Raw genomic sequence first — 18,298 nt, forward strand, 5'->3', positions numbered from 1 at the left:
CAGTGGCCATATTGTGTAATGCAGTGACTGTGTGCTGCAGGTTTGTAGCAGCACACAGTCACTGCATCAGTCACTGCATTACTGAGAATACATCACATTTTAAAGATGTAGATTGAGAAAATTTTGATTTTATTAAAATACAAATACATTTGCAGTCCACATACAGCATTTCATGACATACAATACCAAGATTTCAGTGACTTTTCTATACACAAACTCAATATATTGTGAGGGTTTAAATATGAGCAGCAAAGTTACTTTCTTAACGGAACCACACATGAACCGTTTATTAAAAGATGTATTTTGAACATGTATGTAGAAGATAAATACTTGGGTGTCACACTGGACAAAAAACTGGACTGGTCCACAAATTCGTAGGCCATCTACAATAAGGGCCTGAGCTGGCTTTACTTCCTGAGGAGGCTCAAGTCCTTCAATGTTTATGTTTATCAGTCTGTTGTGGCGAGCACCATCTTCTTTGCTGCGGTGTCCTGGGGTATCTATGTGTATACATGTATATCTGTTCAGTCATCATATTATATATACATATTATTATTATTATTATTATTATTATATTATTAGAAATATTATTAATATTATCATTATATACTGTTATTAACAAAACCACTACCATCATATCATCAGTACTATTACCACCATCTTGCAACTACAACTTCTTTGCACCTTACCTACCTATTTATCTTTTTTTATCTTTTCAATCTAAGTATTTTATTCTATTGTATTTTATTGTATTTTAATGTACCTGGCTGCTATGACGACCTAATTTCCCTTCGGGGATTAATAAATAAGTTTCTAAAAAAAAAAACGTCAATAAGAGTAATCAATGCATTTAACATGTACAGTTGACAAAAATAGTCAGCCAGCAGAAGACAGTTAATTTGGATTCATTCTAATAATAAAGTACAAAATTAATGAATTGTCTTACTCTTGAGTGGGTTTAATTGGTGTTTGTCTTGTCCTGATCTCCTCATGGTAAAAAAAAAAAGTCAGTGCTGAACAAACACACATCAGTCATCACCATATTAACTGTGCTATTGAAAAAAACACAGATGTTGAGTTGAAAGTTAAAACGTACCCATGCTTATGTTTTCGTATGAGCAGGTGTGCTGCAACACCACAACCAGAGGCCACTACCAGCAACACAATGATCCAAATAAAGTCTGTGACTAAAGAGGAAAATTAGTGACAAACACTTAACATTCAGATCAAAAGGTAAAAATTGAGAACAATTAAAGTTAACTTAGTAAATTTACTGTGATCCCTGTCTTTAGATCCAGATTCAACACCAAAACCTGTAAAAAGAAACAAAAAACATCAGAATCATAAAGTATTGATCAGTCTCTGAATGTGTATGTTTGGAAGTGTTTCTCACCATCAGCAGACGACTGTTTGACCTCAGGAATCATCATAAACACCTCTATCTGAGGACCAGAGAGCACTCGCGCTGCACATACAACCTGTGTGTTGTTGCCACGGAAACTAGACAGCACAGTAGTCGTGGTGACAGTGACTGTACCGTTGGTGTTGGTGACACTGACAGAGCTGTAGTTTGAGAAGTGGAGGTCTTGTTGCAGGACTCTTAATGTTACTGTGGGAGCAGGTCGAGCTGTGGCCGAGCAGGACACAACTGGCTCTTCAGAAGAGTTTGATTCTCTAACATGTAGGATGGGTTCATGCAGCTCTGCACAGGACACACAGGGACACACAGGGACACACAGCACATTAATTACATCAGTGGAGAATGAGACAGATTGAGATACATCAATTGTGAAAGACTATTAAAAATAATACACATTTCATTTTCTTTTTGTGGATCTGCTGTCCTGATACAGCTACTGATGTGAGTGACAAGAAAAGTAGATAGCGTCCTCTGCTGTATGATTATTTAAGATGCATAAATGTTCTTACCATAGACCTGGAGACAGGTTGTAGCAGTGAGAGCACCTTCAGGGTAGGTGTTGAACAAACAACGATAGCAGCCTTCATCCTGCTCTGTCGGGTTCCTGATAACTATGGAGTTGTTCTGCAGTCCAGCATCTTTAAACTCCACATTATCAATAAAGTCAGGATTCACTCTTGGACCAAAGTATCTGTTGAAGGTAGCAACATTTTCCTCTTTCTCAGGTGAAACTTTCTGCCATGTGACTTGAAGAACATCTTTCAACTGACTCAGCTGACAGTTTAAATGAGCCTCTTCTCCCACTGCTGCCATCACAGTCTGCTGTGTCTGTACCAGAGCTGTTAGACCTGCAGGGTAGAAATTAAATCAGATATGTGAACTTTGTGTAACAGATTACATCGTAATTTGGAATTCAAGATCAATATGAGCTTGTTAAATAAAGCACTTGACTTTAAGTTTAACAGATTATATTAGCTGAGAAATAACTTTAAAAACAAACTAAACATGTAGGGGAGACCGGGGCTTGTTGTCACACTTTTTACACTCTTATATATTTCTTGGAATCAGTACATCATATAAAAAAAAATGTGTACCAGATGAAAGTCTCAGGTATATATTTTGTATTCATGTCATTTTTATATCTTGTGTCAGTGCAGAGTTATAAGCAATCAAATAGAGACTGTGAACATGTGACATGTTGCCCCACCATCGGGTAAGTTGTCTCACTATATGGGGTAAGATGTCACACTGGATTTTGCAACTAATAAAACAAGGACAAAATTATTGATGTTGTTCTTTTTTACTTGAAAGTGAACACTGAAGTCAGGCACAGAAAATGTTTATCATTGAGCTTGAAAAAGCCATTGAACAAACGTTAACATAAAATATTATGCAACATGCACTGGATTAAAGTCCTTAGGAACTGCTGAGGCGTAGGCTATGACTCTCAGACTCCAATGCCTGTTTTACCTTTCTTAAACTTAAACCAGTCCTAAAATGTGGACTAGTTCCAACAACAACTGGAAGATCCATTCATAAAAACTCAAACAAAACCTGACAAACAAATTTCCTCACTAGACTCATCATCCGCAACGCAGTTCTGGCATACGTAGACTGACTTACCATGGGTTCATTCTTCATGGGCCCATCCTTTGCCTAACGAAGCTTATTTTGAAATATATAAAGTTGATATTTTTTCTTTTGGGTTGTGCAAAACGGTTACTTGGTGCTCATCTCAGCTCACAATGTGCTATCCTCTTCTCAGACAGGACATGACACCTGACCATGTAAAGGAAGAAAACTAGTATTCCACTTTTTAGTTGCGCCCCTTGGTGGAGAAGATAACTGCAATGGGACAACAAGCCCCGGTCTCGCCTAACATATTTGGAGAATTCAGTTTTCTACCTGTCTGAAAGCTCAACACCAAAAGGAGACAGAGGACGACGCAGTCTACCATGATGGAGCTCCACACGTGGAAAGGCTGTCATGCGCAGAAGATGCGACCGAAGTTCTGTAGGAGGCAAGAGTAAAGAGTCCGCTCCGGTTAGATTTTCTGCCATAACACTTAACTTTAACTTATTCTTAACAAATAACTTTTAAACCCCATAAATATATATTATATTTCAGCGTTGATACCTTACGATGAACTCAATATGACACTGTAATGTATATAGGTGTACATAAGGCTTTATGGTATCACCGTGGGAAGTGTCAACGCATTTTTCTAAAATATGATCCTTATAAATACAATATCATACATAAAACATATCAGGATTTATAGGTTTAATCATTTAATCAATTATTACTCTAAAATCTTGTATAAATGCTAAATAAACAGCGCGTTAAGTCTAGCTGCCCCCCATACACACACTCAGTGAGACATCTTATAAAGTTCAACCACAATTTACTTTCGTTTCTCTTTTGGTGATTCAAATCTTTCTGTTTGCCAAAGTAAAATCATAATAAATGAATAAAACCTCATATTTATACCTGACAGGTGACAGATGAGAGACACTGACATGATTTAATAAAAACAACCTCAATATGAAGGTTTGAACTACTTTTTAACAAGTCCATAAATCACCACAGAGTCTCATCACAGGCTGATATCTATCTCTATAAAGACAAATATATCGTAAGGGTTTAAATATATGAGGAACAAAATTACACATTTCTGATTATTATGACAAACAAATCACTGTTTGTACTTAGTAGATTTAGAAAATGGAAACTTTATTAAAATACAAATATATCAAATGATGTTACACTCAACAAACAGCTCAGAATACCATTTTAAGATATAAAACACCAATATTTCAGATATAAAGTTACATTTCTGTCAACAAAACCCTCATTTAGTTAAAGCTTTCTTTACTACAGTAATGATATGTATACTTTATAATAAATGCACACAATTAAATTTTTAAGCAAACACAGGCCACCACAGATAAAATGATCCAAGTGAAATCTGTGAGAAAAGAGAAAAATTTGTGACAAATACTCAACATTCATATAGAAACTACAGATCAAAAAGTAATAATTGAGAACACTTGGACGTTAACTTACTGAAATCAATGTGATCAGACCCAGATTCCTGAAACCTGAAAACCAAAAAAGACATGAGCTATAAAGTATTGATCAGTCTCTGAATGTGTATGTTTGGAAGTGTTTCTCACCATCAGCAGACGACTGTTTGACCTCAGGAATCATCATAAACACCTCTATCTGAGGACCAGAGAGCACTCGCACTGCACATCCAACCTGTGTGTTGTTGCCACGGTAACCAGACAGCACAGCTGTGGTGGTGACAGCGACTGTACCGTTGGTGTTGGTGACACTGACAGAGCTGTAGTTTGAGAAGTGGAGGTCTTGTTGCAGGACTCCTAATGTTACTGTGGGAGCAGGTCGACCTGTGGCCGAGCAGGACACAACTGCCTCTTCAGAAGAGTTTGATTCTCTAACATGTAGGATGGGTTCATGCAGCTCTGCACAGGACACACAGGACACACAGGGACACACAGGACACACAGGGACACACAGGGACACACAGGACACACAGGGACACACAGGGACACACAGCACATTAATTACATCAGTGGAGAATGAGGCAGATTGAGATACATCAATTGAGAATGATTATTAAGACAAATTATGATGGAAAAAATATTCCTTTATTAGACAAAAGTTTTCAATCATATTTCATTATTTCATTATTGAATCTTGTTTTATTTATGAATTACAGTATAAATTGTGTAAAATAATACAGATTTCCAAATGTCTTTGTCTCCTGATACAGCTACTGATGTGAGTGACAAGTAAAGTAGATAGCGCCCTCTGCTGTATGAATATTTAAAATGCATCAATGTTCTTACCATAGACCTGGAGACAGGTAATAGCAGTGAGAGCACCTTCAGGGTAGGTACTGAACAAACAACGATAGCAGCCTTCATCCTGCTCTGTCAGGTTCCTGATAACTATGGAGTTGTTCTGCAGTCCAGCATCTTTAAACTCCACATTATCAATAAAGTCAGGATTCACTCTTGGACCAAAGTATCTGTTGAAGGTAGCAACATTTTCCTCTTTCTCAGGTGAAACTTTCTGCCATGTGACTTGAAGAACATCTTTAGACTGACTCAGCTGACAGTTTAAATGAGCCTCTTCTCCCACTGCTGCCATCACAGTCTGCTGTGTCTGTACCAGAGCTGTTAGACCTGCAGGACAGAAATTAAATCAGATATGAGAAATGTGTGTAACAGATTACATCGTAATTTGGAATTCAAGATCAACTATAAGCTCGTTAAATAAAGCACTTAACTTCAACTTATTCACAACAAATAACTTTAAAACAAAACAAAACATAATATTTTTTATAGAATTCAGTTTCCTACCTGTCTGAAAGTTCAACACCAAAAGGAGACAGAGGACGATGCAGTCTGCCATGATGTAGCTGTATGTGTGTTGATACCTTAAGATAAACTAAATATGACAGACTGTAATATATATAAATGTCCAGCAGACTATATGGTATCATCTCTGAGGGGAAGTGTCAAGGCAAATATGTAAAATATGACCCTTATAAATACAATATTATAAATAATAAAAACAACAGAATACAAAGGAATGATCAGTAAACTGCTGATTTAGTCAATTACTATAAAATATTTTATATACTAAATTAACAGCGCGTTAAGTCTAGCTGTCCCCCCTACAGTGGTACAGTCCACACTCCAACTCTTTCAACATTCAACCATTGACAGTAAATAGGTTCCATCTCACAATTTACTTTCGTTTCAAGTTCTCCTTTTTTTTGCTGTTTTCGAAAAGTGACAAATGAGGATTTGTCACTTTTGGTGGTTAAAATCTTTCTGTTTGCCAAAGTAAAATCATAATAAATGAATAAAACGTTATATTTATACCTGACAGGTGAGTAAGTAAGTAAAGTTTTAATTGTATAGCACTTTTTTAAACACGGTACAAAGTGCTTTTCAAACAACAATATACATATGGGTCTATATATATGCATATATACATATAAATATGTACATGCATAACCATACCCAATCAAACATACATAGGGAGGATGTAAATACAAACATAAGGAAGATAAAACAAGAGGGAAGGATAAATTAAGAGAGATGACAGATGAGAAAACAAACAAGGAGATCTATAAAAAGGCTTTGCCTGTAGAGGAGCCGATTCAGTGAATCTGAGTGATTGGGGAAGTTTGTTCCACAATGTTGGGGCTAAAACAGCAAAGGTCACCTTTAGTTTTGTTAGTTAGAGCAGGGAATAGATAAAAGGACTTTAAGATCTGAAATGTAACTGGGGGCAGAATTTCACAGGAAGCCAATGAAGGGATGAGAGAACAGGAGTAATGTGGGACCGACGGCTGGTTCTGGTTAAAAGTCTAACAGCTGCATTTTGTACTAACTGTAAAAGATTAAAGGAAGCTTGACTGAGGCACGTGTGGAGGGAGTTACAGTAATCTAGACAGGAGAAAATAAAGCTGTGAATTAATAGTTCAAGATCACTGGAGGACAAGAAACTTCTGAATTTTGCTACATTTCGTAGCTGCAGGAAACAGGACTGGACAAGTTTTTGTAACATGAAGGTCAAATGTCATATACTGGTCGAAGATGATACCCAGATTCTTAGCAGTGGGTTTGATATTTGAGTGTAGTGGTCCAATAAACTGATCAACTGCAGTGACAAAGTTCTCAGGGCCAAATAAAATGATATCAGTTTTGTTTTAGGTGGAGAAAATTAAGAGACATTCAGTCTTTGGTGGCAGCTAAACACTCATGGAAAGAGGACAGTTGATTCAGGTGATTGGGTTTCAGAGAGAAGCAGATCTGTGTATCATCGGCATAACATTGGTATGACATGTCTTGGAAGTGGCTGAACAAATGACCCAGAGGAAGCATATACAGGGAGAACAGAGCTGGACCAAGAACCGACCCCTGAGGGACTCCACACAGCAGGGGAACAGATGAGGAGGAAACGTGATTATTAATGCAGACATTAAAGAATCTATTAGTCAAATAGGAATGAAACCAGTCTAAGGCTGTACCAGAAACAACAACCCAGTTCTGTAATCTATCAAGTGAAATGGATCGATGGTATCAAAGGCCGCAGTCAGATCAATAAGAATAAGGATGGAGCTTTAACTATTGTCAACATGCATAAAGATGTCATTATACACTCTCAGTAATGTTGTCTCTGTGCTATATATAGGAACTGTTTGTTACTAACAGACTTAGAAAGTTAATATTTTATTAAAATACATTTTCAAGATATAAAACACCAAGATTTCAGACAGTTACATTTCTGTCAACAACACCCTCATTTAGTTAAAGCTTCCTTTACCACAGTAATAATATACATTCTTTATTTTTAATGCCCACAATTACATTTTTAAGCCATAATTCAGACCATTACAAAACATTTTATTCTGTTCAATTTAATATAATGTAGTCTCCAGTAAGTTTAATCTTTATATAACTGAGCTGATATAAAAACATACAAAAGAAGCAGCAGTGCATTTATATACATTTCATTTTAAAAAGAAAAAAAATAATAATTTGAAAGAAAGAAGTAAAAACACAGGATGCAAATATATTACAGATGTTAGAAAGTGAAGTCACAAGACACAGAGAAGATCTTTCCACTGTTAAAGAAAATTTAAACATAAAAACAAGTAAAGAACAGTAAAGAATAAAAAAGTATGAAAACATTAATATAAAATCAGCTGTTTACATTAATCTTTGTTTATATTCTCTGTGTTGAACTGAAAGATGAATCTTAAACAGGTCTTTTAGTGTTGGTTCTTTCATAAATGTCTCCATCTTTCACCATATCTGTCTTCACTCTGTCTCTACAGTCTTAAAGGTTTCTGTGTCACTAAACATTTCATTATGGTAAAAACAGCTGTCGCCGACAACTTCCTGTTGAAGACGATGTTTCTGAGTCGTCGCTTTTTTCTCACAAGACCCCTGTTGCCTTATCTCATTCTCTTCCTGCATTAAAGGTGTTGTGGACCTTCAGATGAAAATAAAACATTAGTCAATTTCGTAAGTCAGAAGCAACAAAACAAATATAATGAATTAAATAAATAAATTGTCTTACTCATCAGTGGATTCAGTGGCTCTTTGTGGTGTCTTGATCTCTTCAGGGTCTCTGTGTGACAGACTGAATGTTGAATAAAACTCAGTGCTGAACAAACACGTATTAATTATTTATTTATGAGTTTTGTCTAAAAAGATCTCAATCAGTCATTAACATATTAACTGTGAGACGCTGGTATTAAAACAACACAGATGTTGAGCTCATATTTTAAAAAATTACCTGTTTTGATGATTTCTTTTGAGCAGGAATGTGATGACTGCAACACAAACACAACCAAAGGCCACTACCACAGACAACACAATGAACCAGGTGGAATCTGTGAGAAAAAGTTAGTGATAAACACTCAACATTCATAAAGAAACTACAGATCAAAATGTAATAATGACTTGCGAACACTTAGAGGTTAACAAAAAACATCAGAATCATAAAGTATTGATCAGTCTCTGAATGTGTATGTTTGGAAGTGTTTCTCACCATCAGCAGACGACTGTTTGACCTCAGGAATCATCATAAACACCTCTATCTGAGGACCAGAGAGCACTCGCGCTGCACATCCAACCTCTGGGCTGTTGCCATGGTAACCAGACAGCACAGCTGTGGTGGTGACAGCGACTGTACCGTTGGTGTTGGTGACACTGACAGAGCTGTAGTTTGAGAAGTGGAGGTCTTGCTGCAGGACTCTTAATGTTACTGTGGGAGCAGGTCGACCTGTGGCCGAGCAGGACACAACTGCCTCTTCAGGAGAGTTTGATTCTCTAACATGTAGGATGGGTTCATGCAGCTCTGCACAGGACACACAGGGACACACAGGGACACACAGGACACACAGGGACAGACAGGACACACAGGGACACACAGCACATTAAGTACATCAGTGGATAATGAGACAGATTGAGATACATCAATAGAGAATGATTATTAAGACAAATTATGACAGAAAAAAGATTCCTTTTGAGACAAGTCTTCAAAATATATTTCTTCATCTCATTTTTGAATCCTGATGTATTTCTGAGGTTCAGTATATATTATGTAAAATAATACACATTTATTTTCCTTTCTAGAACTGCTGCCTTGATACAGTTACTGATGTGAGTGACAAGTAAAGCCGATAGCGCCCTCTGCTGTATGAATATTTAAAATGTTCTTACCATAGACCTGGAGACAGGTTATAGCAGTGAGAGCACCATCAGGGTAGGTGTTGAACAAACAGTGATAGCAGCCTTCATCCTGCTCTTTCAGGTTCCTGAAAACTATGGAGTTGTTCTGCAGTCCAGCATCTTTAAACTCCACTTTATCAATAAAGTCAGGATTCACTCTTGGACCAAAGTATCTGTTGAAGGTGGCAACATTTTCCTCTTTCTCAGGTGAAACTTTCTGCCATGTGACTTGAACAACATCTTTCTTTTGCATCAGCTGACAGTTTAAATGAGCCTCTTCTCCCACTGCTGCCATCACAGTCTGCTGTGTCTGTACCAGAGCTGTTAGACCTGCAGGAGATAAAGCAACAGAGAAGTTTCTTCAGCTGAGGGTGCGTGTACACTTTGACAGGAAGTCCAACTTAGTGAAGTCTGATTTAATACACACCCAGTACCTCCACCCTCCAACATCTTTAAATTGTAAATGTACAATTTAGTTTTTAGTCATATGCTGCTCAGAATATTTGAACACCATTTCACTGCATATTACATATAGTGTATGAATTTTTCATTAGTCTTATATTGTCCATTATATCTATTATCCTTTATTGTAGTCTTTGCATTACATTTCCCTGTGCTGCTGTGTCACCACATGTTGTTGTTTTGCTCTATTTCCTGTCTGGTTTCTGCACCAAAGCTTCTGTTTAAAGTCTTAATAGTCTGAAGACAAGTGTTTTTTGCAGTTAGGATATCACCTGTATGTTGTACTGTTATCTGCACAATCGGTAATATTACTTTATACCTAACAGGACCTACAGTACTGGGACCCCGTTAGTTCAAGATGTCCATTAATCTACACTGTGACTGTAAAGTGGTAAGAAAATGCGAGATTACTCTGCGGGACGTATTTAAAGCGAAACTAAAGACGGAAAAGTCAGCTGGCTGTTCTTTAAGGAAGCGAAATTACATAAAATATGTATAAAAACATAATATTTATCGTAATTTCTTACCTTTCTCAAAGAATCCCATCAGAAAGAGGAAAATAAAGAGTTTCATCTCTGCTCTATGTGGATCTGTCCGCTGCCCCTCCCTTCCGGGGTTCACTGCAGTAAAGTTGGCAATATATTCACAGATTCGCACTTCCCGTATCAATAACTCATAATCGGGACATTTTTAAAACACAGCCGATGCCTTTTTCCATCCGTAGTAAAGCACACAATGAGCTACAACCTCACATTCATCTAAACAAGCCGTCCTCTGCGCAGCTCCAGTAACATTGATCTCTATGCACACCTGGCGGTGAGAGGAGTGCGCAGGGACCGTCAACAATTTTCAATAACGAAAAGAGATAGTTCAAAAGATAATCAATAACTGTACTCTCATATATTGTAGCCTCACCAAAATCACTGTACACATCATTTGCCCCCTCCTGGTGATACTACAACTGTTATTATGTCAATAAAACACTTTTTTATATTTTTGGGGAATTTCTATCGGGATAAATAATCAATAACTCAACTATTATCAACTGTAGTGCCACCAAAATCACTGTGCACATCATTCACACCCTCCTGGTGATACTACAACTGTTATTATATCAATAAAACACTCTTTTATATTTTTGGGGAATTTTTATCGGGTTAAATAATCAATAACTCAACCATTATCAACTGTAGTGCCACCAAAATCACTGTACACATCATTTGCCCCCTCCTGGTGATACTACAACTGTTATTATATCAATAAAACACTCTTTTATATTTTTGGGGAATTTTTATCGGGTTAAATAATCAATAACTCAACCATTATCAACTGTAGTGCCACCAAAATCACTGTACACATCATTTGCCCCCTCCTGGTGATACTACAACTGTTATTATATCAATAAAACACTTTTTTATATTTTTGGGGAATTTCTATCGGGATAAATAATCAATAACTCAACTATTATCAACTGTAGTGCCACCAAAATCACTGTGCACATCATTCACACCCTCCTGGTGATACTACAACTGTTATTATATCAATATAACACTCTTTTATATTTTTGGGGAATTTTTATCGGGATAAATAATCAATAACTCAACCATTATCAACTGTAGTGCCACCAAAATCACTGTATACATCATTCACACCCTCCTGGTGATACTACAACTGTTATTATATCAATAAAACACTCTTTTATATTTTTGGGGAATTTTTATTTGGATAAATAATCAATAACTCAACCATTATCAACTGTAGTGCCACCAAAATCACTGTACACCTCATTTGTACCTTCCTGGTGATGTTTATTTTGTTTATTTATATAGCATATTTAAAACATACAGACTTGACCAACCTGTTGCAGAAATAAAGTGTGTGGCACATCTCACCCCAAGTTGACCTCTTACCGTCCAATCAGGAGCCACTGTCAATTAAGCTCTACTTGGAACGATCAGATTTCAGTCTTTACTGCAGAACCATGATGGAGAATGACATCTATTTGCCTTTGGAGTACTTTGCAATTTTTCTGCCTTTGGATAGCTTTGCCAGTGTACCACCACAATCTTTCCTTGGTTATATGTAAGTAATCTTTTATCTTTATTTTACTATGCCTATATAGCTGTTCACAAATTGAAATGTGATATTTAGGTTGTGTATAATGATTAAATTAACTGTTTGTCAACTTATTGTATTACTTTGTATACCTCAACTTTTACCCCAGGTTTTCAAGCACATGTAAAACATATAATTGATTATCACTAGCATAAACATTTTTAGGTCAAGGTTTTAGTTTTTCCCTTTTCCCTTTCCCTAGGCTTGGGACTATTTGAAGATAATGGGAAGAGTAAAAAAAGGAAACAGAGGAAAGAGGAAAGACCTATGGGCAGTGGCAGGGGGAAAAGAAGCTGTGGTCAGAGCAATGACCAGTTTTAACATAACAAACAGAGATACAGCTTATTCTTCCCAGATCTGGTCTGAACTATCTGTACACCTATTTGCTGAAGATATGAAGAAAAACCGTCATTGGCTGTGGGTTATATGGACCAAGAATCGTAATGGAGTGAGGGATCTGATTATGAATCAGGAACTAAATGAGGATGAAACACATAATACAGTGGCACTTGAAGACAGTGGAACAGAGGATCTGCCTCTAAATTTGACTCAGAATATTAAAGTACTGTCAGATGAGGAAACAGAAGACAATGAAGTAGGAGAAGAAGAAAAGAAAATGACATTGCAGAGTGCAGCTCAAGATGATGAAGAAGTTTCACAGAAAGAGACAGATGAGAATGAAGTAGGAGAAGAAGAAAAGAAAATGACATTGCAGAGTGCAGCTCAAGATGATGAAGAAGTTTCACAGAAAGAGACAGATGAGAATGAAGTAGGAGAAGAAGAAAAGAAAATGACATTGCAGAGTGCAGCTCAAGATGATGAAGAAGTTTCACAGAAAGAGACAGATGAGAATGAAGTAGGAGAAGAGCAAGATAAAAAAATACGATTAAAGAAAAGAGCCAAACCTAAACACGTCAAGACCGGAAACAAAAGTGAATGGAGAAAGTTGCCAGTGGTGCCTAAGAGATTCACAATAACTGTGAATCTAAAGAAATGGAAAAAAATTGTTCCGCGACATGGTTCCACAAAACTTAGGCAACCATGGACAAGTGTGTTATATAGCAGTTTCCGCAAAAAAAATCCTTGTGGGAGACAACCAGGTCAAGATAGCTGTGCTGCAAACAGGAACAGTGGCACACAAGAAAAATGAGACAAAATTCAGACCAGCCGCAAAAACCCGGAGAGGGAGAATTGCAAAAGCTCTACATAAAGGAGTGAGCCAAGTGTTCTATCGTAAGCTCCAAAAAACACCAGTTGCTGAACTGATTTCAGGGAACATAACCCAGTGTTTAAACAAAAATGTGCTTAAGGTGATTAATTCAGAGGTTACAAAAGCAACAAGAGTGCATGATGATGTCTTCATGGAGATGTACCTAACCCAAAAGATCATGAAGGAATGTGACTTCCATTTCCACAAGATGCCTGGCTACATACAGCACTTACAAGTTGACCCCTTTGGTGTACACATGTATACAGAAACTGGAATAAGCATAACAGTGCAACACCTGAGAAGGAAGACCCCACTGACCCTGTACCTAGATGCTACAGGTAATGTTGTATGTAAAGTTCCAGGCAGACCAAAAGAGTACTTTACTACTCTCTTACTCTTCCTGGTGGTGGTCAGAATATACCTCCCCTCCCAGTCTGTGAAATGCTGACCAACGAACACTCTATACCACCAATTACATTCTGGTTAATGCAGTTTCTCAGAAAACTGTCACAGTACACAAAGGTAAGAGTACACCAGGTGGAAACAGACTACAGCTGGGCACTACTCCAAAGTGTCCTTCTGTCATTCAACAAGGAGAGCATTGAAAGCTATTTGGATAGGGCTTTTGCTATTTCTTCAAGAGTAAAGACATGGAAAGAGATCCAAATGTTTACAGTGCTTCACATTTGCTCTGCACATGTGCTCAAAGCTGTTGCACAGGCTATTGGGAGAAAGACTAACGATAAAGGGTTGAAGGAGTTTGCAACCTTTGCATTTGCCAGGTTGCAAAATACAACATCAATGGTCTCTGCAATCAAAATCTTCCGCTCATTGTGTACTGTATTAACTGACAAATACAACACCTGTAGTGTGCAGAATAATCTCAAGGCCATACAGGACTTGATAAAAAAGAGCACAATTCCTGACGTGGAAGAGACGGAGAAACTGGAAGACAGTCCTGTAGCTCAGGAGGAAAGTGATGAAGATAGAAGAAATGCACACACGGTTGTAGGCAAATCTCCCTTCACCTATGAATTCAAGAAGGTCTTGAAGGAGGTGCAAGGAGAGCTTGAAAAAGAGAATGCAGAAACCAAAGAAGATGAGGACAATCCTTACTACTGCCCAGTTGTTGTTGATGTTCTTTTTGATAACTACCTGGGCCTTTTTCCCCTTTGGAGTGGTCTGCTTTTGGGAAATTTAAAAAGGTTTGCATATGACAAAGAAGATGACACCTTTGGCCCAAGCAAAACAAGGGACACAAACTGCCATGTGGAGGGATGGTTTGGAATAGTGAAACATTCCATTCTCAAAAAGCAGAGGAGACTGAGACCAGGGGCCTTTGTCAGGAAAATGTTTGCCTCTCTACAGGGTAGATATAAAGAACACATCATGTGTCATCAGTTATCTGAGCAGTTACTCCTAAAACCCATGCAACAGAAGGACATAGGTCAATCACAGGAGAGTTGGGCAAAGAGAGATGGAGCAAAACCCCGCACTGGCAGCTCCAAATTCTACACTGCTCCAACCACTGTTCCTGTTCCAAAGAAAGCAAAGTCAGCCTTGAACACTGGCAAAGATCTTCAGAAGACAAATGAGAACAACAGCAGCTCCAAGCCCACAACAGAGGTACTTTTTTGCTAAATACATTAAATTCAAGCCAATTACATTTGTTGATGCTGAAACCATGAACTCTTTTTGACAGCTAGAAACATTGTGATTTATTTATTAATATCCATGTAGGTTGATGTCCTCTGGAAATGCAAGCCAACTGAACTTGTTGTGGCTGTTGTAAATCATAGGAGCAGAAGCACACATTTACCCTCCGGCACAGAGAATTTCAGAGTTTGAGGCCTGATGAACTACTCTTTGGAGAGGCAAGTTTTCTCATTAAAAATATATAGATGGATATATTTATAGATAATGAACACAACTTTACTTTAGACTCCTCTACTGTACAATATCTGACATTTTTATGATTGATCTTTTCATAATATTTGTTCAAAGGTGATAGAATGTTACATTGGAGCCATCCTCAAGTCTAAGGATACTGCTGGCCGACTATTCCACATGAATCACTACACCATGGGTGTAATATTACATGGCACAAGAGAGCAGATGGCCAGGCAGGGTTTAAAAAAGGTGCGTACAACTTCACTTTAGTATTGCAGAGTTTAGGTCATCAGCAGGCTTCATTTCAGAGTTTTTATAGTCCTTGATGTGATCATGGAAAATCTTGATTTTAATACTTTTAATAATATTCCTTCTGTAAGTTGCTTCAGAAATTTACATATTTTCTGTGTGTCACTTATTTTTTTGTCAGGTCACATTTGATGACTACGATGGAGCCATTGGATTTGTCAACATAAACAATGTGCACTGGAAGTTTGTGGTGAGAAAACAGCTATTCATGTAGTATTATGTGCCATTTATATATTAGTCATGGTTTGTTTGTTCAAAGGTTACCAGCCATAAAATTACTATAAAGACTACTTACCTATAATCAATTAAAAACTACAAAAATACAGTAGTATTAATTACATATTTTTCATATCAGTTCAGTATTTATCTAAGAATTATAATGGCTCAACTAACAAATTCACAAGTTTAGGATTATCAGCTCCGTATGTCATGCAGCTGCATTGAGTGCTGTGTACCATATGATGAGTGTCCTAGGTTAAAAAAAAAATTAAGAACGTGCTTATGTGAAATGGCTTGTTTTTTTGTCTTTAATACTTTAAATGTACTTACATTACTGTGTATCAATTTGTCAACAGTGGTTTTAAACTTTTACATATATTTTCATTGTTGATGTTGTGGTTGATGACATATTTAAGGATGGTATGGTTTAATGATATTTACATTTTTCAAACAGTATCTTCATAGCCTTTCAAACCACATTTTTGTGGTTGATCCTCTTCAAGGCTCCAATGAAGTTGAGGACTCCAAAAAGGCTGGCTACAAATTTGGGTATTATATAATTATGAGGACTGACTACCTTACACACACATTTGGCCATAGAGTTCATGAAAATGTAAACCGAAAATTCTGTTCCTTTCGTCCTATAGACAGTACTTCAAGATGCGCAGGAATAGACTTGGAAAGGAAGATTGGGTAAACATCAAGTGGAAGCCTGGCAAAATAACCCACACCTTCCAGAAAGATGCCACCAGTTGTGGGATCTTTGTCATGCAGGTGATAGTATGCAAAATCTTTTCTTCAATATAGATAAAAATCTGTTTCTTTATTGTGCAAAATCATACATAACACATGTATTGTTTTGACATCTGTCCAGATGGCCAAGATGACAGTAATGGAATTTCCAAACATACCGCAGAAATTTCGCATTGAGTCATCTAAAAAATCAATTCAAAATCTAAGAAGAGAAATGTCAGAAGAAATTTTGAGAGGATCAGGTATTGTTCAAAATATTACATTATTATGTTGACAACTTCCTACAAACATGACAGTAATATAGCTTAATTATTTTTAGTGGCAAAGGATGACTTCTGTTCCTTCTGTGGAAATAAGGACTTACTGCAAACCGCTGTTGATGCTGTTTGGGTGAGAATCTTTAATTGTTTGAAAACATCAGTGGATGATCTGAATAGTGGATAATCTTGAAATTCCTGAGATAATACTATAGTAATCAAATCTTGTATAATCTTATGCATTACAGATTTGCTAATGTCAACTTTTTAAAATATGTTTAATGTTTTTATCCCTATGTAGATTCAGTGTGGAACTTGTACAAGATGGTTTCACACGCAGTGCCTTGGAATGACAGCAGCACAAATCCCAAATAAAGATACCCCTTGGTATTGTGAGTTGTGCAACAGCCCTGAGTGACGAGGCTGTTGGTAAGTTTGGCAGACTCTTATCAGAAATAGCAGTGTTTAGGTGTATTAAATTTCACTACTGCCATAATAATAGTAGTACCCTTTTAAAATGCATGGGAACCTGATATAAAACCAAATACAGAACAAAACAGCTATGCTTGGAAATGTGTGCAACTGAAATAAATATAAGTGATTTTTTTACTCTGTAGTAAACTGTGAAAGAAAAGAACAATCTTGTATACAAAAGTAAACAATTACCTTAATCTGTTTTTCATCTAAATGTGGAATAATTTATTACCTAATGTACAGAAAGATGTGTGCTGTAAATATTCAAGACCTGTTTCTTTTGCCCTATTTATTTATCAATTTTTCTATACTTTTACTTAATTCAAAACTTATTAAAATGTTGTTTCATAGTTCATAATTAATATCTTATGACCACTAATTTTAAGTGACTGGATTTCACTGAACAGATGTTTGTTTTTGTTGTTTTAGTGTTTTTTAGAATAATCAGTGTGTGTTTTTGTTTAACGTTGAATAAATGACAAATTGCTTTGATGGTCCATTTGATATATGCATCCTACATAACGTCAAATATCTTTAGTTGCACAACTTGTTATTGGCTCTTTCACTAAGAAAGATATATATATCATTTGGCTCTTTATTTAAAGAAAAAGAAGTATGTTCCATTGTTTGGAACAGTTGTAGTATCACCAGGAGGGGGCAAATTATGTGTACAGTGATTTTGGTGGCACTACAGTTGATAATGGTTGAGTTATTGATTATTTATCCCGATAAAAATTCCTCAAAAATATAAAAGAGTGTTTTATTGATATAATAACAGTTGTAGTATCACCAGGAGGGTGTGAATGATAGAAACAACTATTTACCAACAATGTAAAAACACGAGCTTTTACAGTATACAGTAGAGAACATTATACATTCATTACAAAAGACTGTTATTCAATAATAA

The 18,298-nt window shown here is 36.7% G+C and overlaps 1 protein-coding gene and 1 long non-coding RNA gene across 34 annotated transcripts in view; one reads left to right on the forward strand and one right to left on the reverse strand.

Annotated features, from left to right (window-relative positions):
- Positions 1-108: 108 nt before the first annotated feature.
- The window catches only part of LOC127378388 (poliovirus receptor-like), a 38,581-nt gene continuing 20,391 nt past the window's right edge, over positions 109-18,298 (reverse strand). For 3 of the 32 annotated variants that reach the window (XM_051427166.1, XM_051427180.1, XM_051427183.1), the window contains exons 2-8: positions 9,910-10,032; positions 1,930-2,145; positions 1,394-1,702; positions 1,275-1,313; positions 1,097-1,187; positions 947-984; positions 109-500 (exon numbers count right to left, since the gene is read on the reverse strand). In XM_051427166.1, coding sequence (XP_051283126.1) covers positions 133-500; positions 947-984; positions 1,097-1,187; positions 1,275-1,313; positions 1,394-1,702; positions 1,930-2,145; positions 9,910-10,032 — 1,184 coding nt within the window. In that variant the 3' untranslated portion in view covers positions 109-132. The other 29 variants (XM_051427186.1, XM_051427189.1, XM_051427205.1 and 26 more) reach the window with 26 other exon arrangements.
- The window catches only part of LOC127378423 (uncharacterized), a 57,038-nt gene continuing 48,433 nt past the window's right edge, over positions 9,694-18,298 (forward strand). For both annotated transcript variants that reach the window (XR_007888041.1, XR_007888040.1), the window contains exon 1: positions 9,694-9,784. This is a non-coding gene — a long non-coding RNA (uncharacterized LOC127378423). The remainder of the gene's footprint in view (positions 9,785-18,298) is intronic.

The sequence above is a fragment of the Dicentrarchus labrax genome, unplaced genomic scaffold, assembly GCF_905237075.1.
Source record: "Dicentrarchus labrax unplaced genomic scaffold, dlabrax2021, whole genome shotgun sequence".
Lineage (NCBI taxonomy): Eukaryota > Metazoa > Chordata > Actinopteri > Moronidae > Dicentrarchus > Dicentrarchus labrax.